Consider the following 22,563-nt stretch of genomic DNA (forward strand, 5'->3'; position numbering starts at 1 on the left):
GCCGATTTGTCAGCTTGCAGCCTATTCTGAGAATCCTAGAGCAAGAAGCTAGTGCTAGCCAAAATGCCTCATCTATCTGTTCAAATTGGGAGGCACGGGGTGGGTGAGGCTTTTTATGAAGATGAAACAGGATGAGCAATTCGTGTACCCCACTCTTAGATTTTCCTGAATTAAATTGACCTTGGACTGACAGGATGGAGGTGACAGGGCAGAATCTGTCCTAAGGGATGGAGAGGTGCCTCTTGGATTGGAGGGGCGCCCATTCTGCCCAGGGAGACCTCAAGTTGGAGCAGGTTTAAGACACTTGCCTGGGACCAAAGGCAATACACACACACACACACGCACACACACACACACTAGAAGCAGCTACATTTTTCCCCTAACACCATCTTCCTGGCCACCTCTCTTACTAGCCATCTTGAGTCAAAGGAGAAATGTAGCTTGGAGACCAAACAACCCAACAAAAGAATCCTCTGAGATAAAGCACCTAACCTCAAATTGAAAGCACTTTGCTGAAGACAAATCTGAGGCAATTAACAAAGCCAAAGGATTCTTTCAGATTCTCTAAAATAATTCCTGCACATGTGACATCCCTTCCAAAAGCTTGTGTTTTATCATCCTAATGGAGCGATTTGGCTATTAAAATGCACATTCTTCAGCTTGCCTTCTGGAAACCATTCTTTCTGTGTGTCTTGGGCATAAACAACACATCCTGTTCAAACACTGACCACTTGCTGCTTCTATAAAAAATGACTGAAGATTTTAAAAATCTAACAATAAAGGGGCATAAATCTGACAACCATGCATTTATATTTGAATGATACACAAAATCAATAGTTTGAGGAGAATTCATCATCTTAAGGTCACACTGTGACCATAACCCCAGTTTTCAGCCATACCCCAAGCATGGGGGGGAAAGAAGCTGCCTGGGCTGAAGGCCACATATGAAAATACTATCCAAACACTCTCTCAAGTCAGAAATTGATTTCCCCCATGACCTGACAGCATCGCTGCTCCCTGGCAGGTCCCCGTATTCCAGAAGAGTATTGCATGCAAGGGGATGCATAAGTTCTTGCTTGATTTGATATAAGATTCCTTTTCTTTGCAGTCTGCACATCAAAAGAGTGAGTAAATATGAGGTGGAGTGAGCCGATTCCTGTAATGTCTGGGACGTTCATTCCTACCTCTTCAGGATTTGTTTGGTTGAATCCTCCGAGTTATTTTGCCGATTGAGTATAGAGTATTTTAGTTACACATATTGAGCTTAATTAGTTAGCCCTTAGGAGGTTTTTCCTCCAGCCTTCACCCTGTAAGGAAAAGTGTGAATACATTGAGACTATTAATGCACAATAAATGGCAGATCATAGCCCTCGCTGAGTAAATTTATTTCTCTCTTTCATAAGCTTTGCTGACTGAGTAAGCACACTATAAGGCAATGTTCTTGGCTATCACAAACTAAATTCCCATTTAACTTATTCTCCAGGTTTCAATGAAAATCTTTTGTTATTATTTTTTTTTAATTTTAGAGGGCGGGGACCCAAACCTTTTGTGAAACCAAATTGGCCATGGGGATTTGGAAGGGGAGGATACGAATATTGTCACTTTGCTGAAAATCAGCATAACCCTTTTTCCAGATAACCCCAATAATTGTAGAGAAATTGCTCTAGACATAACCACTGGAATGGCAGAATCTATTAAAAACCTAAAAAGCTAAATAGGCTTTTATAAGCAAAGATCCGATCTGCTTTCAGTGTTTGGTGAAATGCAGGCGAAGTTACCGGCGTGTGCTTAGTTTTTAAAGAACAACATAAATGCACTGGAGTTGTGATCATTTGATAAACATGTTGATGCCAATATATTTTTGCCTAAATGCAATAAACTCACCAGTAAGTGATGCAAGTTGACAATGGGAGGTAAAAAGAATATCTTGGGGATGTTGGTGGGAAGCAACGGGAAAACAGCTAGCGTTCGTCATGCCTAGTGAATTCCTGTGTATTTGAAATGTCAAAGAAAATGTGATGTGTTTCTCTAAATTGTGTCTCTCTCTACATGTATAAATGAACAGACGCAGATAGAGCTCAAAAACATGGCATGGATGAATTTATCTCTTCCAACCCCTGTAACTTTGACCACGCTTCCCTCTTTGAGATGGTGCAACGCCTTACTTTGGATCACAGACTTAATGATTCCTATTCTTGCCTGGCAAGTATATTCTTTGGTCTACAGCAATTTAAACATGATAACATTTTTTAAAATCGAATGTTTCTCTACCTTTCTGTCAGAAGCTCTTTTCTCCGTTACAGAGCCCCTTTAACAATTATAAATGTGTTTCTGCATTTCCTGGGTTGAGATAGTTTTACTTACCAAAGAAAGAAGACAGAGCGGAGGAAGTTATCAGTAGAGAAGGCTCCAACTCCCCAGCTGCCCTATCTGAGCTTCCCCCTTTTCAGCTGCTACACGAGAACTATTCCCAAGAGGGTAATCGAGTTTGGCACCTGCTTGTGGAGAACTTGTAAAAATCGCCTCGGTTTCTTAGAGTTTAAGATCCCCCTCCCGCTCCACTCCAGATGATAAGACTCGGTTCTCCTGTCTCAGATACAAATATGTTCCTTTTGTCTATTTTTTGAATATTAAAATGATTTGTAAATAAACTCCGCTTCACTTTTCATAAGCTGACCTGGTTTGGGTTTGTTTGGGTGGCTTCTTTTTCTTTGTAGTATTCAAAACATTTTCACCCTTTGGGGGAATTTTTTATGGTGCTTTAGATGTTCGGAAGTCCAGCTCTCTAGCAAGAGCATCAACATTTCTTGAAATCCTGTTTTAAGCCTAGATTTAAATCATTTAAATTCAAGGAATTGCTATTATGTCTTTATTGGATTTTTAAAGACACATTTGGGCTTTATACTGTTAAATCCAGAAACCTGTAAAAGATTCAATTTATTTCCTTCTGTAAACCGTAAATTATTACTTCATTTCTTAAAGGTAAATGATTTAATCCCACTTTATAGACGGGAAAGGTGGGGGAGAATGAGGAAATGACTTTACACAGAGGAAAAGCTTCATCCCTGATATCTGTGTATTATTAATATTATATAATTAACTATGGTTAACATATTAGTGATATTAACATAAATATAATGAAAATCTGTTTCTTTTCTAAATGACATTACTACATCCTAAATCTATTCTGACTAATTTTTATTTTAAATTCCTTTTTATATACCAGAAGCCAAAATATTAAAAATAGTAGATAAAATATTCTTAAAAACAGAAGCGGTATTATGTAGAATAATTTATTAATCTTCATCTCATAAAAGATTCATTGATTATCTCAGGTTTAGAATCACTTTATCAGAAGCATCTGAACTTTGCCAAATTGGAAAGAAACACATCACTTTGACTTAAAAAAAAAAAGCTTACCTTGCATTGCAAGGCAATTTTTCTCAAATGTGTTTCCTATGATTATGTGATTATTCACGTAATTATAAATTGCATTCATTAAACTTGTAAGAATATGTCTCTGACCTTAAATCATTCCCTTTTATGCGTAATTCCTATTCTCTTGAGGAATTTTTTGAGGTATATTATTTTCAAGATTTTTCTCACATCATCATTTTTAAAATAATTTTCTTTTTCACTAAGAAATTCATCACTAAGGAGAGTTAGTAAATGCCCTCTAAAAAACTAAACCAGAAGTAAATTTTGAAGCTTGCTTCCTATTAGTCTTGTATAGGCTTAAAAATATCGTCCAAAATCCAAAATTAATTACAAATAGCATAAAATAGTTTCTTTCCCCATTTGCATACCTGCGTCTATTAATCATCATCTGAAAATTTCAGAAAATAACAGCAATTAAAAGGACCTTATCTCCTGCCTCTATATATTCCATTTTCTCATTATTACAATTTTTTTTTCAGTTAGTTTTGGAGACCGACCAGCAGGGATACATAAATTTTTCTGTGTCTTCGACTGAGTTCCTAATTGATATTTCTTCAACTCTTTTCAAAGCAGCTATTTTGGCATCTACAAAAGACTTGGTGTCATCTGAGTCGTAGAAAATATATTTTAATCTTTCACAGCAGTGTTGTTTCTAAGATTTAGCATTTGGGGTAGCAGATGGAGTGGCAAAGAAGTTGCCTATAGGGGCAGCCCACTGCCTCGACTACTCTCCCGCCCTCTGCAGTAACTTATAATTTGAAATAGGAAAGATGCCGTCTTTCGCTGGATGCATTGCTGAGCTGCGTGTTGTCAATCGAAGATTCCCCAGATCACTAATACGAGGTTAGAGTTTTTCAGAGGCCTCCCTCCCTGCACTTCAGTGGCCACTACCTGCCCCCCAGTCACTTTCTCGTTTTGCCTTTTCTCTCCCAAGATGGAGCAATATTCAAAAGATGACTCAGAGAAGACCCTCAAAGTAAAATTAAATTTGTGTTTAACACATCCTAAATTCCCAGCTTACAAAGTACCACCTAAATTGGTCTATTTCTTGCTTCAGAAAGGCGCTGAAACCAAAAGAAGTGATTTGACATCAGGCGTGGCCCAAGGGTGACCTTGACCGGCAAGTCACTTGGCCTTTCTGAGCATCTATTTTTTTAAGTGCGCAATGGAGGCAGCAGTTTCTATCCCATCGAGCCTCCCAATCTGCTCTGAATCGGAGATTCCACCCAGGTTCTCTTTTATAGCAGAGTTTCATCGGGTCCTGTAGCAGGCAAATAAATAATAAGAAAACAAATAATTGCCAAGAGAAAAATAAAATGCTAAACCAGGGCACAAGAAGCTCCTGTCGGTTTTGTTGAATCGTATCTGATTCACAACTTGAAAACTGAGTCACGTTGTTCTCCTTGGAAAGTTATGTTATTATCGCCATTTTAAAATTTAAAAAATTTTTTCTTCGAAAGTGAAAGGATTTATGAAATCCTAGAATGTATGTAGGCCAATCCTAATATCTCTTAATGCTCCAGAGTAGAAAAAAACAGAAGACCTGAAGGAAGGCAGAGTTGGGTTTGAGTCCTGCCTGTGTTTTGCATTATCTGTGAGTCTCATAACAGTCCGGATTTCATTTCCTCATCTGTGAAGTGAAGATAAACCTGCCCTGGTGACTTCACAAGGTTGCTATGGGGCTCAACCTAAAGCTCTTTGTGGAGTGTAAAGCACTACACCAGTTTAAGGCATTAATGTTATTCTTTTCTCTCATCAGTAACTAAGATTTTGCCCTGCCCACTCCAATACTTTGTAAAGGTGGTTCAGTGTTAGAGCAGGGAGTGAGATTCTGCTTCTGGAATCATGGAGTCTGCTAAACCAGACTCTACCACTTACTAGCTCTGGGCTACTAGGGAAATCCCATGTCCTCCCTGAGCTCGATTTTCCCATCTATCAAATAGGGATAACAGTACCCACCTCAGAGGGCTATTATGAGTGTTAAACCAGATAGCGCACACAATGCGTGTAGCACAGTGGCTCGCACTTAAGAAGCAATCAGTAAGTGTTCGCTCTGGCTGCTTTTTAACCGCCTTCTTCAGTCACACACCCTCAACCCTAGCAGCTCTCCAAAAAACAGCCCGTATTTAAAAGAAAGTCTCTCCTTTATTCCCCCAACAGGGCTGGTTCAGTCCTGGCCAGGTGTTTGTACTCGACGAGTACTGCGCCCGAAATGGAGTCCGAGGGTGTCACCGACATCTCTGCTACCTCAGAGATTTGCTTGAACGGGCAGAAAACGGCGCCATGATTGACCCCACCCTCCTTCACTATAGCTTTGCCTTCTGTGCATCCCATGTCCACGGGAACAGGTAAGCACATGTCTGGAGGTAGTCCTCAAAAAAATTGTTTTTAACGCATTGGCAATGGTTTTATGACTGGCCGTGCTTTTAGGATCATCTCTAACTCTCTGTCCATTCCCATTCCTTCAGTAATACACACACACACACGCACACACACACAGCAGCCACACAAACACAAAGAGCACAAAGGCCTAAATTAATTTCTTCTCCTTTTAAAAGAAATGGCAAACAGGACTTCTAGAGTGATCTCTGAAGTTAGAGCAATCTAAGTTTAACTCATGGCTCCTCTATTTACTAGCAACGAGCCTAGATGGTAATTAAACACTCTGTGCCACAGTATTCTCATCTGTAAAACAGGGACGATAGTGTCTTCATGAGGTTTTTGAGAGGATTAAAGGGTTCAGCACAATACCTGGACCATGGCAGAAGCTTGATAAATGCTTGCCTTTGTTGTTATTATTATTCATTCCATAAATATGTAATGATTACATCCTGAGTGTCAGGCACCCTAGTACACATTCAGCATACGTGGTGAGCAAACACTAGGCCCCAAACAAAGGCAGAGCACCATAGAGATTGGGGCTCTGAGGAAAAGGAAACAATTCCATGATAGCGTTTAATAAAGGAACAGGACTCAGATGGGGTGGCAGAATGGAGGGAGGGCCTCCCTGAGGAAGTGATGATTGGGCTGGGAACTGAAGCATGTGTAGGAGTTGAGTGGTTCCAGGCAAAAGGAGCAGCATGTACAAATGCCCTGCAGAGGGAGGAAGCCAAGTACATTTTAAGAGCTGAAACAGGCTAGGTGAAGCTGGAAGGCAAAGATAATCATAACACTTATCTTTTAACCATAGAGCTGGAAAGAACTTCAGAGATCACAGTGTAATCAACCCCATCGTTTTATAAATTTTATAGACAAGACCAGAACATCAGTTCTCCTAACTCTGTACTAAGTACTCTCTTTAGACTTTGCCCAGCTCCTGGAGGAAAAGATCCATGTTCTGAATAATGCAAAGCAGCAAATAATTTAGGAACATTATCATTTGGCTCTGAAGACATGGAATAAATTTCCACACTGCCGCAGCCAGTTTACTATCCCCAATGAATACAGCCTCCCATTACTATAAAGACGAGCCTACATTACCCCAGAGCACCCGAACCAATAACCAGAGAAGGCACACCCAGCAAAAACCAAGTGGCTTCGGAAACCCAGCCTTTGATGCAAAAGTTGCTACTCTGGACAAATTCACATGTGGGAGAATCCAGAATTGATTACATTTATTTTAAATCAGAATTGTGTCAGTCATCTTCACCTTTACAAGCTATACAACTCTGAAATATCTGTGGGATTTGTTCTGTGCTTTTCCTCTCTCTAGTGCTGGTGGATGTTATGAAATGCAACTTCAACATTTAGAGCTAGATAATAATAGCATTGTAGGTTTGAATATTTATCAGGCAACAAGGTTTTCATCACCTCCCATTGTTATAAGGTTCACTACCCCAGCACATGACCTTTTATTTGCATAAAAGATACTCATGAAAACTCTAATACCTGGGGAGTATCTGTGCATAATTCTGCTTTTTATAAATATGTACACTTTGATGACTATCTGTTACAGCCTCTTGGACTGAATTCTTTAAAGAGAGAGAGAGAGAAGTTGCATTATATTCTCTGGGTTGTCACACTGTATTCTACATATGTTACTGAATAAGAAAGTGTTATAAAATAATGAAGTGTTTTTGTAAACTCCCTGGTAAACATCATCATGAATTATGATACACATTGTCTGGATTTCATATTGTAAGACTGCCACTTGATTCACAGTTAGGTTTATACATCTTGTCATGGAAACAGTTTTGGATTTCTTATTTTCTTTTCAGTTCTGATTTTCCTTATGCAAGTTTGCATCTTTTTTTTTTTTTTTTGCTTATTATTTTAGTTTGAGTGCATTTGCTTTTGCTGTTTGATGCATCCTTCTTTTTCTTTCTTTTGTTTGTGCATGTATGTGTGCTCTTGATTCTCCCATGGCTGGCCACACTCTCTGCATGCCCCATGCGACCACCCCCTCTCCAAAGTCAACAAATGCATGTGTACCTTAGTGGGCTGCCACCAAATACAGACCCTGAAGGGAACAAAACTCCCTCCCCATCTGAACCAGAGGCTAAAAAAGATACCAAAAAGGAATCCAAAAAAAGAAAAGATTTCAAAACCCAGGCAAATCCAGAGCCCAAAAGGTAAGAAGTTACGTGTATATTGGCTTGTGTTTTTCAATGTCTGTGACCTTCCTTGCCTTATCCCCTCATCCAGACCACAACTTCCACTTTAACAAACAGCAAGCTTTGGAGTCTCTGCTTCTTTAAGGTTTTTCAATGGCACACTTTAAAAAAAAATCCTAGCAATGGGCAAAAATACCATGTATTAGGACTGAATTTGAGTCAGGTGTCTAGTGACTCTTAAAACATGTTCATATTGAAAAAACTAATTGAGCAGTATGTAAATAGAATCATGAGTCAGATTGCTTTTTTTAGTGGCATCTAGTGAGGAGCCTGGTACCTTACCAAGTCATTCATAATAAGCAACCTGTGCTTTATAATTTTGAAATTATGTTTAAAGAGCAAATAAAATGGGTTGGCATAGATGAGTCTATACATTTATAGTAACTTCATCGTTTTCAGCAAATCCCCCTCAGTTCCACATTTATCTCATGAAAGAAATCTATCTTCAAATAATGATTTATAACAAAGACACAAAATAAAGCCTATCACTAAATTCGTGGCTCCTCACAGAATCACTTACGTAATGAGGTCACTTTGAAGCCTCTTTTAAGTTCTAATATTATGTTTATCCTCTCCTGTTTCCTGGGTCTTTTGAGAATGCTGTCTTCAGGAATTGATAAAATGGCAAATTGGTGGCTTTTTTCCGTTTTAAACTAGATTTACAATTACCTCTAATGTTATCCTTATGTCTTTCTTCATCTTCCCTACTCTTGCCCCAAATTAACATTGACATTTTAAAGTTTTGTTGTTGAGGTTTTGAAACTGATGCTCTGACCTGGCATTGTCAAGCTACACAAAGTTCACAAGCAGGTATGCTTTATGCTTCAATATGAATTTATTCACTGGAATATTTCTAAGTTCTGAAATATACGGAGTTCACTTGCGGGGAGACCAAATGAAAATGCCAGCTTTCACTTCCTAGGGAATGTGGCAGGCTGTCAGTGTATACAGGTCGAACAGTGAAGGTCAAAGAAAACCCTGATTCTATGTGCACAACCATCTTCTGAGCCTGGAGTATGTAAAGATGAAGATGAAGTGGAGTTTCTGTTTGTGTTTCCCTGTGAGGGTCAGACTACAAGGCAACGGTTACTGGCAGCCAGTAAGAAAGTAGGGAGAGAATGTCATAGGCGCAGGAAGGAAGCCTCTCTGGCTGCTGTCCAAGGTGCTGCTTTTGGTGTGATTGGCATTGAAACAGAGCAGAGAGTAAATGGCCACACTTGATCAAGCCTGACCTATTTCCTGTGCCTGAAAAACTATCCAAAAGGATTTTGAATGGTACTTTGAGAGGATTATGTGTGTTTCTGGGTCTATTTGCGTTGAATTTTTTTAATGAAGAAGAAATCATAATATTAAGTATCAGTTGTGGAGCATTCTGCAGTTTACAAAGTGCTTTCATATCGTCTGTCTCATTTGCTATAACATTTTCAGGTTACCTATTTTTATATCCATTTGGCAGATAATGAAACTGAATATCTGTACATTTAAGTGGCAAACCCAGATATTCTGAGTCCAAAGCTCTTCCTCTTTGCACTATATCTGCGCTATACGTAGATTCTAAAGATCTGAGTATTAGAGCCTATTCTGCATAAATCTAGGATTATCATATCTCATTTCTGGGCCTCAATTTTCTCATCTGCAAAATGGGCACATAGAATCATAACATCTTTAATATTCCATCAACATCAGAAATTATCTTCTATGGGTTATAATAACAAATGAAATCATCCGTTGTCAGATTTCGTAAAGTTTAATTAAAATAAAGATAATCACTACCATTTAATAAGTGCTTGCTATATGCCAGGCATTGTGTGAAGTGATGTTTACGTATATTCTCTCATTTTATCCTTATTACATCTCTATGAGATAAGTATTATTATCCTCATCTAACAGATGAGTAGTTTGAGGCTCAGGTAAGTTCAGTCACTTGCTCCATAGCAAATAAGTGTGTGAGCCTAATTCAAACATGGAGATTCTGACTTTGGAGCTTAGATTCACAACCTCTCTGCCTTACTGCCTGACCAATAGTAGCACTTGTGTATGATGTGAGAGGCCAGATTCAGCCATTTGATACGAATTTCAACATTTCAAGGTGAAATACTATAGCAGTCATCTGAATTAATTAAAAAGTTTTCCATTTTTGTCCTAACAATGTCCAAAATCAGTTTGGCCCTCCTGGTAATTTTGGCCTTGTAGAGGAACCCATAGTCTATCTGGAGATTTAGACCACTGAGGGAAGAGTCTCCTTTGAACACTAACAGCCTTTTGGTATTGGACAAACCATTTTCCTAACCTCTTTCACCAGAATAAACACTATTTTCATGTGGAGACATTATCTATTCTTTGACCCAAATTATTAAGGAATTCATGACTCATGGAAACAAAATTCCACCCTTTAACCTAAATTTAACTGAATGATAGAGCCCATTCCTATTGTCATCTCACAACCAGCTTCAGATTAGGTTAAAAAAATAGGTTTTTACCTAATTTATTAATTTTTTACCTATTAATAACTCAGCAGCTCCAGAGGTGGAGGCAGAGCCCTGCTCTGCTGCAGCTGGAAATCGTTAGTGACCGCTCAGATGCTGATGACCCAGTTTCCCCCACCTTCTCTGGAAGCCTGTGCCACATCTCTGTGAAAAACTATGCCTATGTGAATCCAAAACGCCTAATCAAAAGTAGACACATCTGGTCAATCAGGAAGATGTTTGCTGGCATAATTCCAAGTACTTAAAGACACAGAACCATCCACATGTTTGGCGTCTTTTAGAATAGTGGTTCTTGACTAATGGTGATCTTTTCCCCTAAGGGACATTTGGCAATATCTGGAGACATTTTTGATTGTCATACTGGGGAAGGATAGTCCTATTGTCATCTAGTGGGTAGAGGCTAGAAATGTTTCTGAATTTCCTACAATGCAGAGGACAGCCACGTGCAAACAAAGCCCCCAAAACCAAAGTCCCAAATGATGGGCTGAAATTTCTCCCTTTTACTTGGATTTTTTTTTTTTTTTTGTCTTTTACACAGACTTATTCTGGGTCTAAAGGCATAACAGTTAGCACCACTGACTTTCAACTTGTGCAGTAGTTCTCACACTCTAGTGTGCATATAAATCACACGGGGAGTTTGTTAAAATGGAGAGTAGGAGGCTCCATCATCAAATAATTTTATTCAGCCAGTCTTAGATGGAGCTGGGCTGCACTTTTAATCTGTTCCTTCCAGGTAATTCTAAGGCATTTGATCTTCAGATCCCACTTATTTAACACCTTGGTTGTCAAACTTGGTGCAGATTGGAATCACTTGGAGAGCCTGAAAAATGCTGATGTCTTGGCTCCTGCAGGGGTTCTGATTTAGTTAATCTGGGATATGGCCTAAGTATTATGTTTTAAAAATCTCCTCAAGTGATTCTAAAATGTAACAATGTTTAAGAACCACTGATTGAGGGAACATTAGTTTGAGCCAGCTCTTTAAAACTGAACCCATTTTCTCAAAGAGAGAGGGAAAGAAAAGGAAAATGTGAGTACGTTCATCTGGTTGCACTTGGCGATCATAAAATCCACAGATGTAAATTGCTATATCTTCTAATTTTTAAATCAGCTCCTAAGGTTGCAGTACTTAATTTTCACCACAATATTTTTAGCATTCTTTCTAGATGACATTTAGATTAGCATCACTTTGGTCACTATCCCACAGTGACAAGGCGATCAAACAGCTCTGATGATTGCAAGTTGCGTCAATGTTCCTTGGATCCTTTATTATTGGGATTGGAAATTTTTCTCATTTACATTATTATTTAACATTTCTTGAATGCCAGTGCTGCTCTTCACATATGGCCTGTGTAGAAAGTACATTGTATCAGCAATTAACAAATCCATAATGCCAACCGCCCCAATCCAAAGTAAGCTGCATAGATTAATGAGTCTGCAAGCAGATGTAAGAGGGCATGAGTCCTAAAAATCTCTGAAAATGTGTCCAAGAAGTCTTTTGGGAGATGTGTTTGGAGCCAAGGTGCTGCTTGTGTGCAAGAAACCATGTGATCCCTGTGGATTAGATTTGAGTAACTGAACTATCAGATGGAACCCACTGTTCTCTGTTACTCCACCAGGGTCCCTAAGTCATAAGTATTTCCATCTACCCAGTTGCCCAAGATAAAACCTTGGGAGCTGCCCTTGACTCCTCCTTCTTTCTCAGCACATCGCAAGGATTCAATGACTGTGCTGTATCAATGCCCTTAAGTATCTCTCAAGTCCATCCCTTGTCCCTCTCTTCAATACCACTACCAAAGTTCAGATCTCTATCTTCTCTCCCCAAGACCACAGCTATTGCCTTATTGACTACATCTCTGCTTCCAATGTTGGTCCCTCATCCCCAATCCATGTCACATAATGGTTTCTTTTATTTCTCTTTTATGAATGCTTACCTGGAAGTAAATGACTAATTTTTGCATATGTATATTTTTTTCCTTTCATTCCAGTCTCACCTTTCACCTCTTTCTCTCCCTCTTTCCCATCCCACCTTCCCTCCCTCTCTCCCTCTGTCTCTGCCACACACACATACACTCATTATGACATTATGTCTGGTGCTTTTTAACTCTTCCTCCCCAAAAGAGAGAGGAAAAAAACCTGTGTAGCAGGGATAGCTCTGTTTTACTGACCTCTGTATACAGCGCTTTAGTAGCAGGCAGGCATGGATGGGAGATGACAGTGACCCCCACATTCTTGGTCTCATGTTACACACTGATACAAGACATTATTGCAGTTGTGGACGTGAGCACATGGCTGGTTGGCCTTCTAGCTCTGAGCAGGTGTTGGCCTCCATATGGCTGAATCATGCTCCCTAAATTCTAAAGAACCAGCTTCACCTAATGAGAAGTAAGAAAGAGAAGAAGGGAAAGTCCAAACACATTTTAAGTAAAAGTCTGCATCCCAAGGAAAAATTCCCTTCAGAACTTGTATTCTAACTTTTAACCCATGTGACTGTCTTCTTGAAGGAAATTTGCTTCATGAGAACAACAGATTTTTCAACTCAGACGTACAATCTTGTAAAATGTGCTCAATTATCTCTCCCATTGGTGTAGTCTTTCTGGTCCACAACAAACCATCAAGTAACGTGCATTTCCTTTTAAAATTTCCACAGTGTGTCCTCATCCTGTGGTCATTGGATTCAACTGGTGCAAAAATGTATTTTCAGATGTCATACCCTTTTCAGGATGGGCATGATACCAAAAAACCTTACTTCTGAGTGGCCTGACCACTTGGAAGTCTAAAATATGGTGTTCAGGGTGGCATCTAAAGCCTAACTTTCTGTGTTTGTCTGGAAGTAAAGGAACCCATCTCGTCTCCTCTTATTCCTCAAAGAGAAAAATCTATGTAGTACCAATTTTGGAAATTGGTCCTTCTCTGGGGAAAGAAATATATGCTTTCCTGCAGTGCATGCATTTTGTACCATTTCTCTAATCACTGTTAGGTTCTCGCTTCATTCAGCACCAGGACCAAGACTGAGCCACTTTGACTAATGGCCTTATGTCAATAGAATCTATATCTTTGAGATTGTTCAGTAGGGAGAGACTTCTCAATCACTCCCATCCTTATAACAGAGTGAAGACACCTTCTGATATTGTTGGGTTATAGCTACATATTTAGAAAAATAATAAACAAGTCAGAAAAGACCTCACTGGTATATTTTTGCCTTCTCCGAGCCTCTTTTCCAAATGGACTAATAGCCAACCTCAAGAAGCTCCAATGCACATTTGTAATGTGGTGGAAACTGCTTGTTGTTGCTTCCAATCCTACTCTTTGTGATACAAACACTTTGATAGATTTGTTTTAGCAGCGTGTCTGAGCCCCAGGGCATCAGGGCATAATTAGAAAAGGCCATGGGCTGGAGCGAGAGAAGGAAAGGCTAAGACTGGGCTTTCCTAATGAAGCAGTGACTATGGGATGTGAGAGTCCTAATTACAATTTATAATTAACCTAGAGATTATACCAACCATCCAGATGAGCAAGCAGAGATGTCTCTTTTTGAGACGATAATGCTTTGGTGCTATCTTGAATTTGTAGTTATTAACCAGTGAAAGAGACAAAGGGAAATACTTTGAATTTAATAGAATTAAATTCAAAGGTGTCGTTCTAAAAGTTGTCAAGATAAAGAATTGCTAGGAGAAGCCAGTTAAAAAAGAGAGAGAGGTTAAGAGAGTGTGTTTGGTGTAAATGTTCTATTTAGGGAACATTGCAAGGAACATCTAAGATATTCTGTCCCACTCTGGCCCTTTAAGCTCTCGTGTTTCTGGGCTGGAACAATTTAGTAGCAAGTAGGATTCAGTTATCATGCTTGTTTAAGGACATTTTCGTGGATCCATAATGCGGTCTGCAGGCATGCATCCATTTGGAGAGAGAGAATATATCATGTTTACGGTGCCTGTACCGGCATATGTGGACATTTGCATTTGGAGAGAGAGTATATTCCCACTTCAGCTGGAGTTTTACCCCTTGTTGGTAGTGATTGGAGCTTAAAGCTAGCTGTATGCATAGAAGTGGACTAGACAGTCTTTCCTCTTTTATTGAATCCATAATTTTTTTTTTTGCACCTGGATTCTGCACTTGATCACCAAATAAATGCAATATCAGAACACATCAATCATTACAACCTTTGAATTAATTTAGCAACCTGACCTTCTTGAAAAGATCTCTTATCTTCCAAAGGAGGGTTTTGTGGCCCAGCTTTCAACATAACATGGAAAACTGTGCTAGCAGGATGATTAAATTCTAGGAAACTGTGTGCTCATCTGGGTGTGTAGGAACAATTTAACGACCTCAAAGAGATAAATTCACTTTCACAAAACACATAGCAGCTTAATTTCTTTGACCAGATTCTTCACATTTAATTTCAAATATCAAAATAAGATGTTTCACACTAAAAGCCTAGTAATTAATTATATTGGATTAATCCTAAAATAGACAGTAATCAATAAGGTCTAGCTCAGAAGCATTTGAAGAAAGGAAGAACAATTTGCATAACTAGTAACTTAAGGGTTGGGCGACTGGGTTATGGTAGTTTCAATCTGACAAAAAAAAAAAGAAAAACAACTCTAGATATATTATTATTTGTGACATGGCTCAAGATGGGAGACTGTGAGGAGAGTAAAGATGACAGAACTGGTGCTAACCACTGTGACAAGAACTTGAAGAGCAGCCGACATGACATCTTTCCTATCATGCTGCCGAAAATGTCAACTTTGTGAAGGACAGTGAGAAAATGGTTTGCCGAAAACTTGAAAGGTGGATTCCAGAGCTGCCTGCTGTGTCAGATGCAATATAGTCTCTTGTGGCCGAAGAGACCCACTTCTGGCTCCCATGATGGCCTGCAGGTGGGAGAGCTTCCAGTCTTCAGCAGGGCTCCAAAAATGACTGCACTTGACCTGCATATTGTCTCAAGTTTTCGGGATCATGATATACAAGAAGTGAGTTGTTAGCCAGTGTGCAGTTAGGTGGAACTAGAGACCAGGGGCCGCATTTCCTTGTCAAGTGTGTGTGTGTGTGTGTTTCTAAAGCTAGGTTTAAAGCCATCGCCACTTCTACTGAAATTGGGAGCGTGGGAAAGGAGGGATATGTGCCTATGAACTTACATCAGTTCATTACAAGTAACAAAAACTAACTCCAGATCATCTAAGCAAAAGGGAGTTTAGTGGGATGATGCTGGGAGCCTCAAAGACAGGGAGGGGAAAATTGGAATCAAGGCAGCTACAGAAAAGTAGGAAACAGGACCACAGCAGCACTTGTCGATCCTTAACTGCATATTAGAGTAACCTGGGGAGCCTTAAACATGACAGGGTCTAGGCCCCACTGCAGACAAATTGAATCAGAGCTTGAGGAGGGGACCTCTCAAAGCTCTGCCAGGATTCTAATGTACAGCCAAAGATTGAGAACTACTGACCTGGGAGGACAATCTGGTCAGGGCAGAGCCACAGGGGCGAGCAAATTCCACCTGTTTCTTCTATCCCTGCATCACATACTCCACACAAAGCTTCTGGAAAAGAGTGTTCAGTTGGCTGAGCTTAGGTCATAGTCCAGCTTAGATTTACAGTGACCATGAAAGGGAGGAGCTGGTCTGTAGGAAACCCTTCAGCATTAACAGAGGGAAAATAGTCACCTGAATTTACCTTCCCCCAAGAGAACCCACAATGTGGCCAACAATGTGGCCAAGGTCATTCCTCCAAACGATATTCAGGTGCTGTTAGGAAGTGGCAGTGGATGCCAAGAAGCCAGAAAACAAGAGGGCAGAAAATGCACCAGTCGGGACACGAAAGGATAGGGGGTTCAGGCTCCTACACATGTTCTGAGTAAAGGCTCAGCTCAGCCTAGGATTTACTAGCTAGGAATTTAAAATCCAGCTTCCTCCCTCCTCTTCTCTCAGTTCCTTGTGACTCCTGAAGTGTTAAAAGTATTGAGAAAGGAACAAGATGCAGAGCCAGTTTTATGACAATTATAGAATCACCCCTAAATGTTTCCAGGAAAAAAAAAAAAAACAAAAGCAAAAGTATGGCTTCTGAGCGACACCAGTACAGTTCTTGTATTTATTTTGCAACCAGCACTGCTTGGAATGGCACCTTGGAAACAGTGCAAACACCACTTTTGGAAGGGATTGCTAGCTTTATAAGTGGACCATAGACTTGGAGAAGATGTCTGGTTGCAAATTCACTCCAATCCGAGGGAAATGGGAACGCTGAACCAAACAGACCCTTTCAGCCACTGTAAGAGCCCCCCACCAAATATTTTCTTGCGCTAGGGCAGTGGTTCTCTAAGTATTGTCCCCGAACCAGCAGAACTAGCAGCACCAGGAAATTTGTCAGAAATACAGATGCTCAGGCCCCACCCCAGATCTGGTGAATCAGAAACTCTGGGGTGGGTCCAGCAATCTGGGTCATGGCAAGCCCTCCAGGTCATTCTGAGGCATGCTCTGATTTGAGAACCACTGCTCCGGGAAAAGTATTTGATTGCTTCTGTGATGACAACAATGCTCCCCAAAATACTGAACTAGGATTTTTCAGTTAGTAGCTTCCTAGAAATCTATCTAAACCTGTACAATTAGCATTAACAAATTATAGGGGTCAGTGGAAAAGAAATTGACAAAATTTTCAAAACTAATTAAGTGAAATCAAACCAAAAAAAGGATATTTTTGCCTTTTAACTGATATTGTTACAACCTGTGATCTTTGACAAACTATTATTCCTGTCTGTCTCTTCCTCAGTTTGTGAAATAGCATCCCCCATTACCAGTACCATTTCAGAGGAATTCTGGCGATTATAAACAAATTTGCATTCAATGTCAAAATTGTGATTTTTTTTTTTGTCACCTGTTTTTGTTGGTGAACTCTGTACTATGTGCCTTATAGATGTAAAGTCAGTTTCACTTATTTTAAAATAAAACTATTCACACTAACATGGGCGATCAAGATGCAAATTTAAGAAAAGACTGCAATAGTAATTTTTAGTCATTTACTTGTTTTTGAATGGTGAGGTTAATGGTGTTCAGAAGGTAGTCCAAGGCGGGCTTGTGGGGGAAGTGGGAGCTGCTGTCTGATGCCTTTAATAATTACAAACAGGAATCATCAGAACAAAAGGAAAAATAGATAATCAAATTGTACGTTTGTAATAATACTGTTTGTAGTGAGAATTAACTAAGAAGGCCAGGTACATACTAAATGTTTCATTTTTATCATCTCAAACACAAATCTAAAAGTTGCTTCCTAATTGTGTAATTGCTTTAGAAGGCTGTTGGGCAAGGAATGAATGATTTTCTTTGGAGAGATTTATCTCCTACTAATGGCCACAGACAGCTCTGGGCTGCCCATGTTGAATGATCTTTTCCCTGTGATCTATAAAGCCCTCTCTAAATTTATATTCAATAGCATTTTTCTCTGGGTTAAGTCCCTGCTAAGAAACGAAATGCTTAAAATGGCTCCCTTTTTCCCAAATTGAGTGTGTGCATGCATTCCTATAAATGTGTGTTCAGTGCATTAGCAAGCTGAATTTTGTATAAACAAAATCCGAAAGCCAGAGCTAGAGGAAGTTGTAGCTTATAACAGAAACATGAGAATTTATCATAGAAAGTGTCACATGTATTTTGTGGGGGCCAATGAATTCATCCTGAGATTTATTTACAGATTCAGGGACATTTCGTGATAAAAAAAATCTTTTTAATAAACTTTGTAAATTAACATTGGAGATTTTTCCAGAAAATTTGAAAATAAGAGCACATTCATAAATTCCAACAGCCTACCTGATATTTACCATTCTGCCTTCTTAAACTTCCTTTGAGTTCAGGAGAGTGTGAAGAAATGGGTTATATAGGATTTTACTGTTTAGGGGTATTTTTTATAAAGTGGAGGAGGGGAAGTTTTCTCATTTTTTTAGAGTAGGGCACTTCTAATGTTTAAAAGGAAGGGAAGCTGACCAATTAACCCCTAACAGGAGGTACATTGCTATCATTTGCCAAGTCTTTTGTGCAGTCAGACTGGTCTAGTATACAGGATTTTCCCAACTTATGCTGGATCCTTGAGAAGGCCTATAAATAAGACCATTTGTTTGGTCTCAAGATGACTTGCATTTGCAAACTGGAGAATGTTCCAATAGAAGTTTCATGGTGACGCACCAATCTGCAAACTGGCTCAGCCAGTAGTCAAAACAAGCCACTATGGGATCTGGGAAGCTGAAGTCTTTGAATGGGTCAGATTATCCTAATTTGGCACAGATAAATTTGAGCCATAAATATGCAGCCTCCCTTTGTACTTTCGACTTGAATGGTTCAAAGCAACTAGGGAAAATGGGTGTGAACCTAATGGTGATTAGAAGTATGAGAATACTGTGATTAAACTGAAATTCACTTATTTATGCTAGGGTCCTTCTTTTTATTAAAATGAGCAATAGTTCACTAAGATTGAAAAACATCATATGTGGTTTGTTCTTTTTTTTCCACCAGCTTTATTGAGATATTGACATTTAACATATGTAAGTTTAAAGTCTACAATGTCATGATTTTATACACGTGTATATTGTGAAATGATGACCACAATAAGATTAGTAATGCCTACATGCCCTCACATAATTACTGTTTTTTGTGCATAGTGATAACATTTAAGATCTACTCTCTTAACAACTTTCAGGTATAATACAGTGCTATTCATTATTGTCACCATGCTGTACATTAGATTCCCAGAACTTACTCATCTTATAGCTGGAAGTTTGTACCCTTTGGTCAACATCTCCCCATGTCACCCACCCCTCAGGCCCTGACAACTACCATTCTACTCTCTATTTCTGTGAGTTTGACTTTTTCAGATTCCACATATAAGTGAGAACATATACAAAAAAAAACATATTTTTCTTTCTCTGACTTATTTCACTTAGCCTAATGCCGTATTTGCCATTGTAACATATTTCACTTAGCACTCATGTTGTCACAAAAGGCAGGATTTCCTTCCTTTTTATGGCTGAATAATGTTCCATCATGTATATATCACATTTCCTTTATCTATTCAGCTGTTGATGGACACTTAGTTTGTTTCCATGTCTTGGCCATTGTAGATAATGCTGCACTGAACGTGGAGCTGCAGATATATCTTCAAGATAGTGACTTCCTTTCCTTGAGGTATTTACCCAGAAGTGGAATTGCTGGATCATATAGTAGTTCTATTTTTAATTTTTTGAGGAACATTAATACTGTTTTCCATAGTGGCTATATTGGTTTACATTCCCACCAACAGTGCACAAGGTTTCCTTTTCTCCACATCCTTGCCAACACTTGTTGTCTTATCTTTTTGGTGATAGCTATTCTGTCAGGTGTGAGGTGATATCTCATTGTGGGTTTGACTTGCAATTTTCCTGATGGTTAATGATTTTGAGCATCTTTTCATGTACCTGTTGGCCATTTGTATGTCTTCTTTGGAAAAATGTCTATTCAAGTCCCCTGCCCATTTTTCAATTGAATTGTTTGTTTTTTTTGTTATTGAATTTTATGAATTCCTTCTATATTTTTGGTATTAATCCCTTATCAGAAAGATGGTTTGCAAATATTTTCTCTCATTTCATAAGTTGCCTTTTCATTTTGCTGTGCAGAAGCTTTTTAGTTTGATGTAGTCCCACCTATTTTTTATTTTGTTGCTTGTGCTTTTGGTGTCATATCTGAAAAAATCATTGCCAAGACCAATATCAAAGAGCTTTTTCCCTATGTTTTCTTCTAGGATTTTTACAGTTTCAGGTCTTATATAAGTCTTCAATCCATTTCCAGTTCATTTTTGTGAGTGGTGTAAGATAGGAGTCCAGTTTCATTCTTTTGCATGTGAATATCCAGCTTTCACAACATCATTTATTCATGAGACTATTCTTTCCCTATTGAATATTCTTGGCTCCCTTGTCACATGTTAGTAATGCCATAGGGTGGCCAACTGGATAAAAAAACAAGATCCATGTATATGCTGCATACAAGAGACACACTTCAGACCTACAGACACTCACAAACTGAAAGTGAAAGGATAGAAAAAGATATTCCATGCAAATGGCAAAGAAAAGAAAGCGGGGTAGCAATACTTATATCAGACAAAATAGACTTTGATTTATCAAAAACTGTTATAAGAGACAAAGACGGGCACTACATTATGATAAAGGGAACAATCCAACAAGAAAATATAACACATGTAAATATCTATTTCTGGGCTTTTGATATTGTTTCTCTCGTCTATGTGTCTGTTTTTATGCCAGTACCATACTGTTTTGATCACTATAGCTTTGTAATAAAGTTTGAAATCAGGAATTGTGACACCTCCGGCTTTGTTCTTCTTTCTGAGGATTGCTTTGGCTATTCGGGTCTTTTTAGTTCCATACAAATTTTAGTATTATTTTTTCTATTTCTGTGAAAAATACTATTGGAATTTTGATAGGGATTGCATTGAATCTATAGACGGCTTTGGGTGATATGGACATTTTAACAATATTAATTCTTCTAATCTGTGAACACAGGATATCTTTCCATTTATTTGTGTTTTCTTCAATTTCTTCCATCAATGTCTTGTAATTTTTACAATGTCTTGTAATTTGTTCTTCATTTAGTACATGTGTGCTTACATTAATCTGAACGTATATAATTATAAGCTGGAAATTGAATCATTTAAGAACATTTAACACTGGGAAAAACAAGTGCTTATAAGGCAGCTGGTTTTCTTAGGAGTTCGTGCATACAATTCAGGGCTCCCAAACCTGAGTGCCTATTAGAGAGATAGGTAATGCAAATTAGAGATGTGGACCGGGTGAGTGCCTGCCCCAGCTGAGGAAGAAGCTGTTAGATGACTCTCGCCAATTAATGCCAGTTGTTCCAAATTTTCAAAAGAATTGTACTATAAAACTTACCTAATGTTTAAAATGTTGGCAAGTAGTTCAAAATTTTAAGAAGCAATGAGCCAAACAGAAGGTCTCGAAGCTGGACCTGCAAGCCACCAGTTTGTACATTTTACCATTTCACAATAAATGAGCGACAGTTCTGCAAATGTCTCTGAACGATAACCCCAAAATACCCCATCCACTTCAGTAGCTGGCACTGAAAAGCAGGACTTCTCCTAAGGTCATATCGATCATTGTAGTAGTTTTTCTGCAATGGACAGTTTCCTCCTGCTAGAGATTTGATTTGATGGTGTCAGCATATGAGGTTCCCGTCACTTCATGACATGTCTTCTTTCAGGCCCGATGGAATCGGAACTGTGACTGTTGAAGAAAAGGAACGTTTTGAAGAAATCAAAGAGAGACTCCGAGTTCTGTTGGAGAATCAGATTACACATTTTAGGTAAGGACCTGGGGTTGAGGGGCTAATTAGGAGGGTAAGACTGAGGAGGGACAAATAAAACGCTTGATTTTCTAAAACTGTGACTCTATCAGAGATGCATTGGATATTTAGAAATAACTGAATGGAAAAGCAAACTAATAGGACAGGCTTCCACAATAGCTAGCAGACTTTGAAATCCTAAGTTCCTTTTATTTCTCTAAAAGAACAAAGCCCTGCTTTTATGCAAGATGACCCTGGTCATCAATTTATTTTTTAAAAATATATTGAAAAGTTGAATTGAAGCTACTTCAAGATTCCTAAGTAAAATATTGAAAAGTCCTGTGAATCAGATCACATGAACAGGGAAGGAGGCAGTAGTCCTCACAGGAGAGCCTCCACCTTCTCTGTTACCTCAGAAACAGGCCGAGCTGGCAACACAGAGAAAGAAAAACTTGGACCAGCCTTGGCACATTGACTCTTCCCCACACACGCGACACAGGCAGCAGGGCTGATGTTTGAGCCTTGCACCACGTAGCCCACTTCTGCCTTGGAGCGCATTAGACATTTCTCATGCTACTCTGGTGGTTCTGGACCAGTGATACTAAAATAGTAATTCAAAGATAGTAAGAGCATTTATAATAGCAAAATAAATAGTTCCTTTTTATTAAATACTTTCTATGTGCCACACTAGAGGCTGGATAAGCAT

The 22,563-nt window shown here is 39.0% G+C and overlaps 1 protein-coding gene and 1 long non-coding RNA gene across 33 annotated transcripts in view; one reads left to right on the top strand and one right to left on the bottom strand.

Annotated features, from left to right (window-relative positions):
- CADPS (calcium dependent secretion activator) overlaps window positions 1–22,563 on the top strand; it is a 437,791-nt gene that overhangs the window by 298,512 nt on the left and 116,716 nt on the right. For 16 of the 32 annotated variants that reach the window (XM_070576926.1, XM_070576929.1, XM_070576936.1 and 13 more), the window contains exons 12-15: window positions 2,066–2,202; window positions 5,599–5,786; window positions 7,851–8,009; window positions 21,777–21,878. In XM_070576926.1, coding sequence (XP_070433027.1) covers window positions 2,066–2,202; window positions 5,599–5,786; window positions 7,851–8,009; window positions 21,777–21,878 — 586 coding nt within the window. The remainder of the gene's footprint in view (window positions 1–2,065; window positions 2,203–5,598; window positions 5,787–7,850; window positions 8,010–21,776; window positions 21,879–22,563) is intronic. The other 16 variants (XM_070576937.1, XM_070576952.1, XM_070576940.1 and 13 more) reach the window with 1 other exon arrangement.
- On the bottom strand, window positions 11,174–21,797 carry LOC139076142 (uncharacterized). Its single transcript, XR_011527435.1, has 3 exons — window positions 21,449–21,797; window positions 12,703–12,909; window positions 11,174–11,882 (listed from the first exon to the last, which is right to left on the bottom strand). It is a non-coding gene; the product is annotated as an uncharacterized lncRNA (long non-coding RNA).

Source organism: Equus przewalskii, chromosome 15 (assembly GCF_037783145.1).
Source record: "Equus przewalskii isolate Varuska chromosome 15, EquPr2, whole genome shotgun sequence".
NCBI classification, from domain to species: Eukaryota; Metazoa; Chordata; class Mammalia; order Perissodactyla; family Equidae; genus Equus; species Equus przewalskii.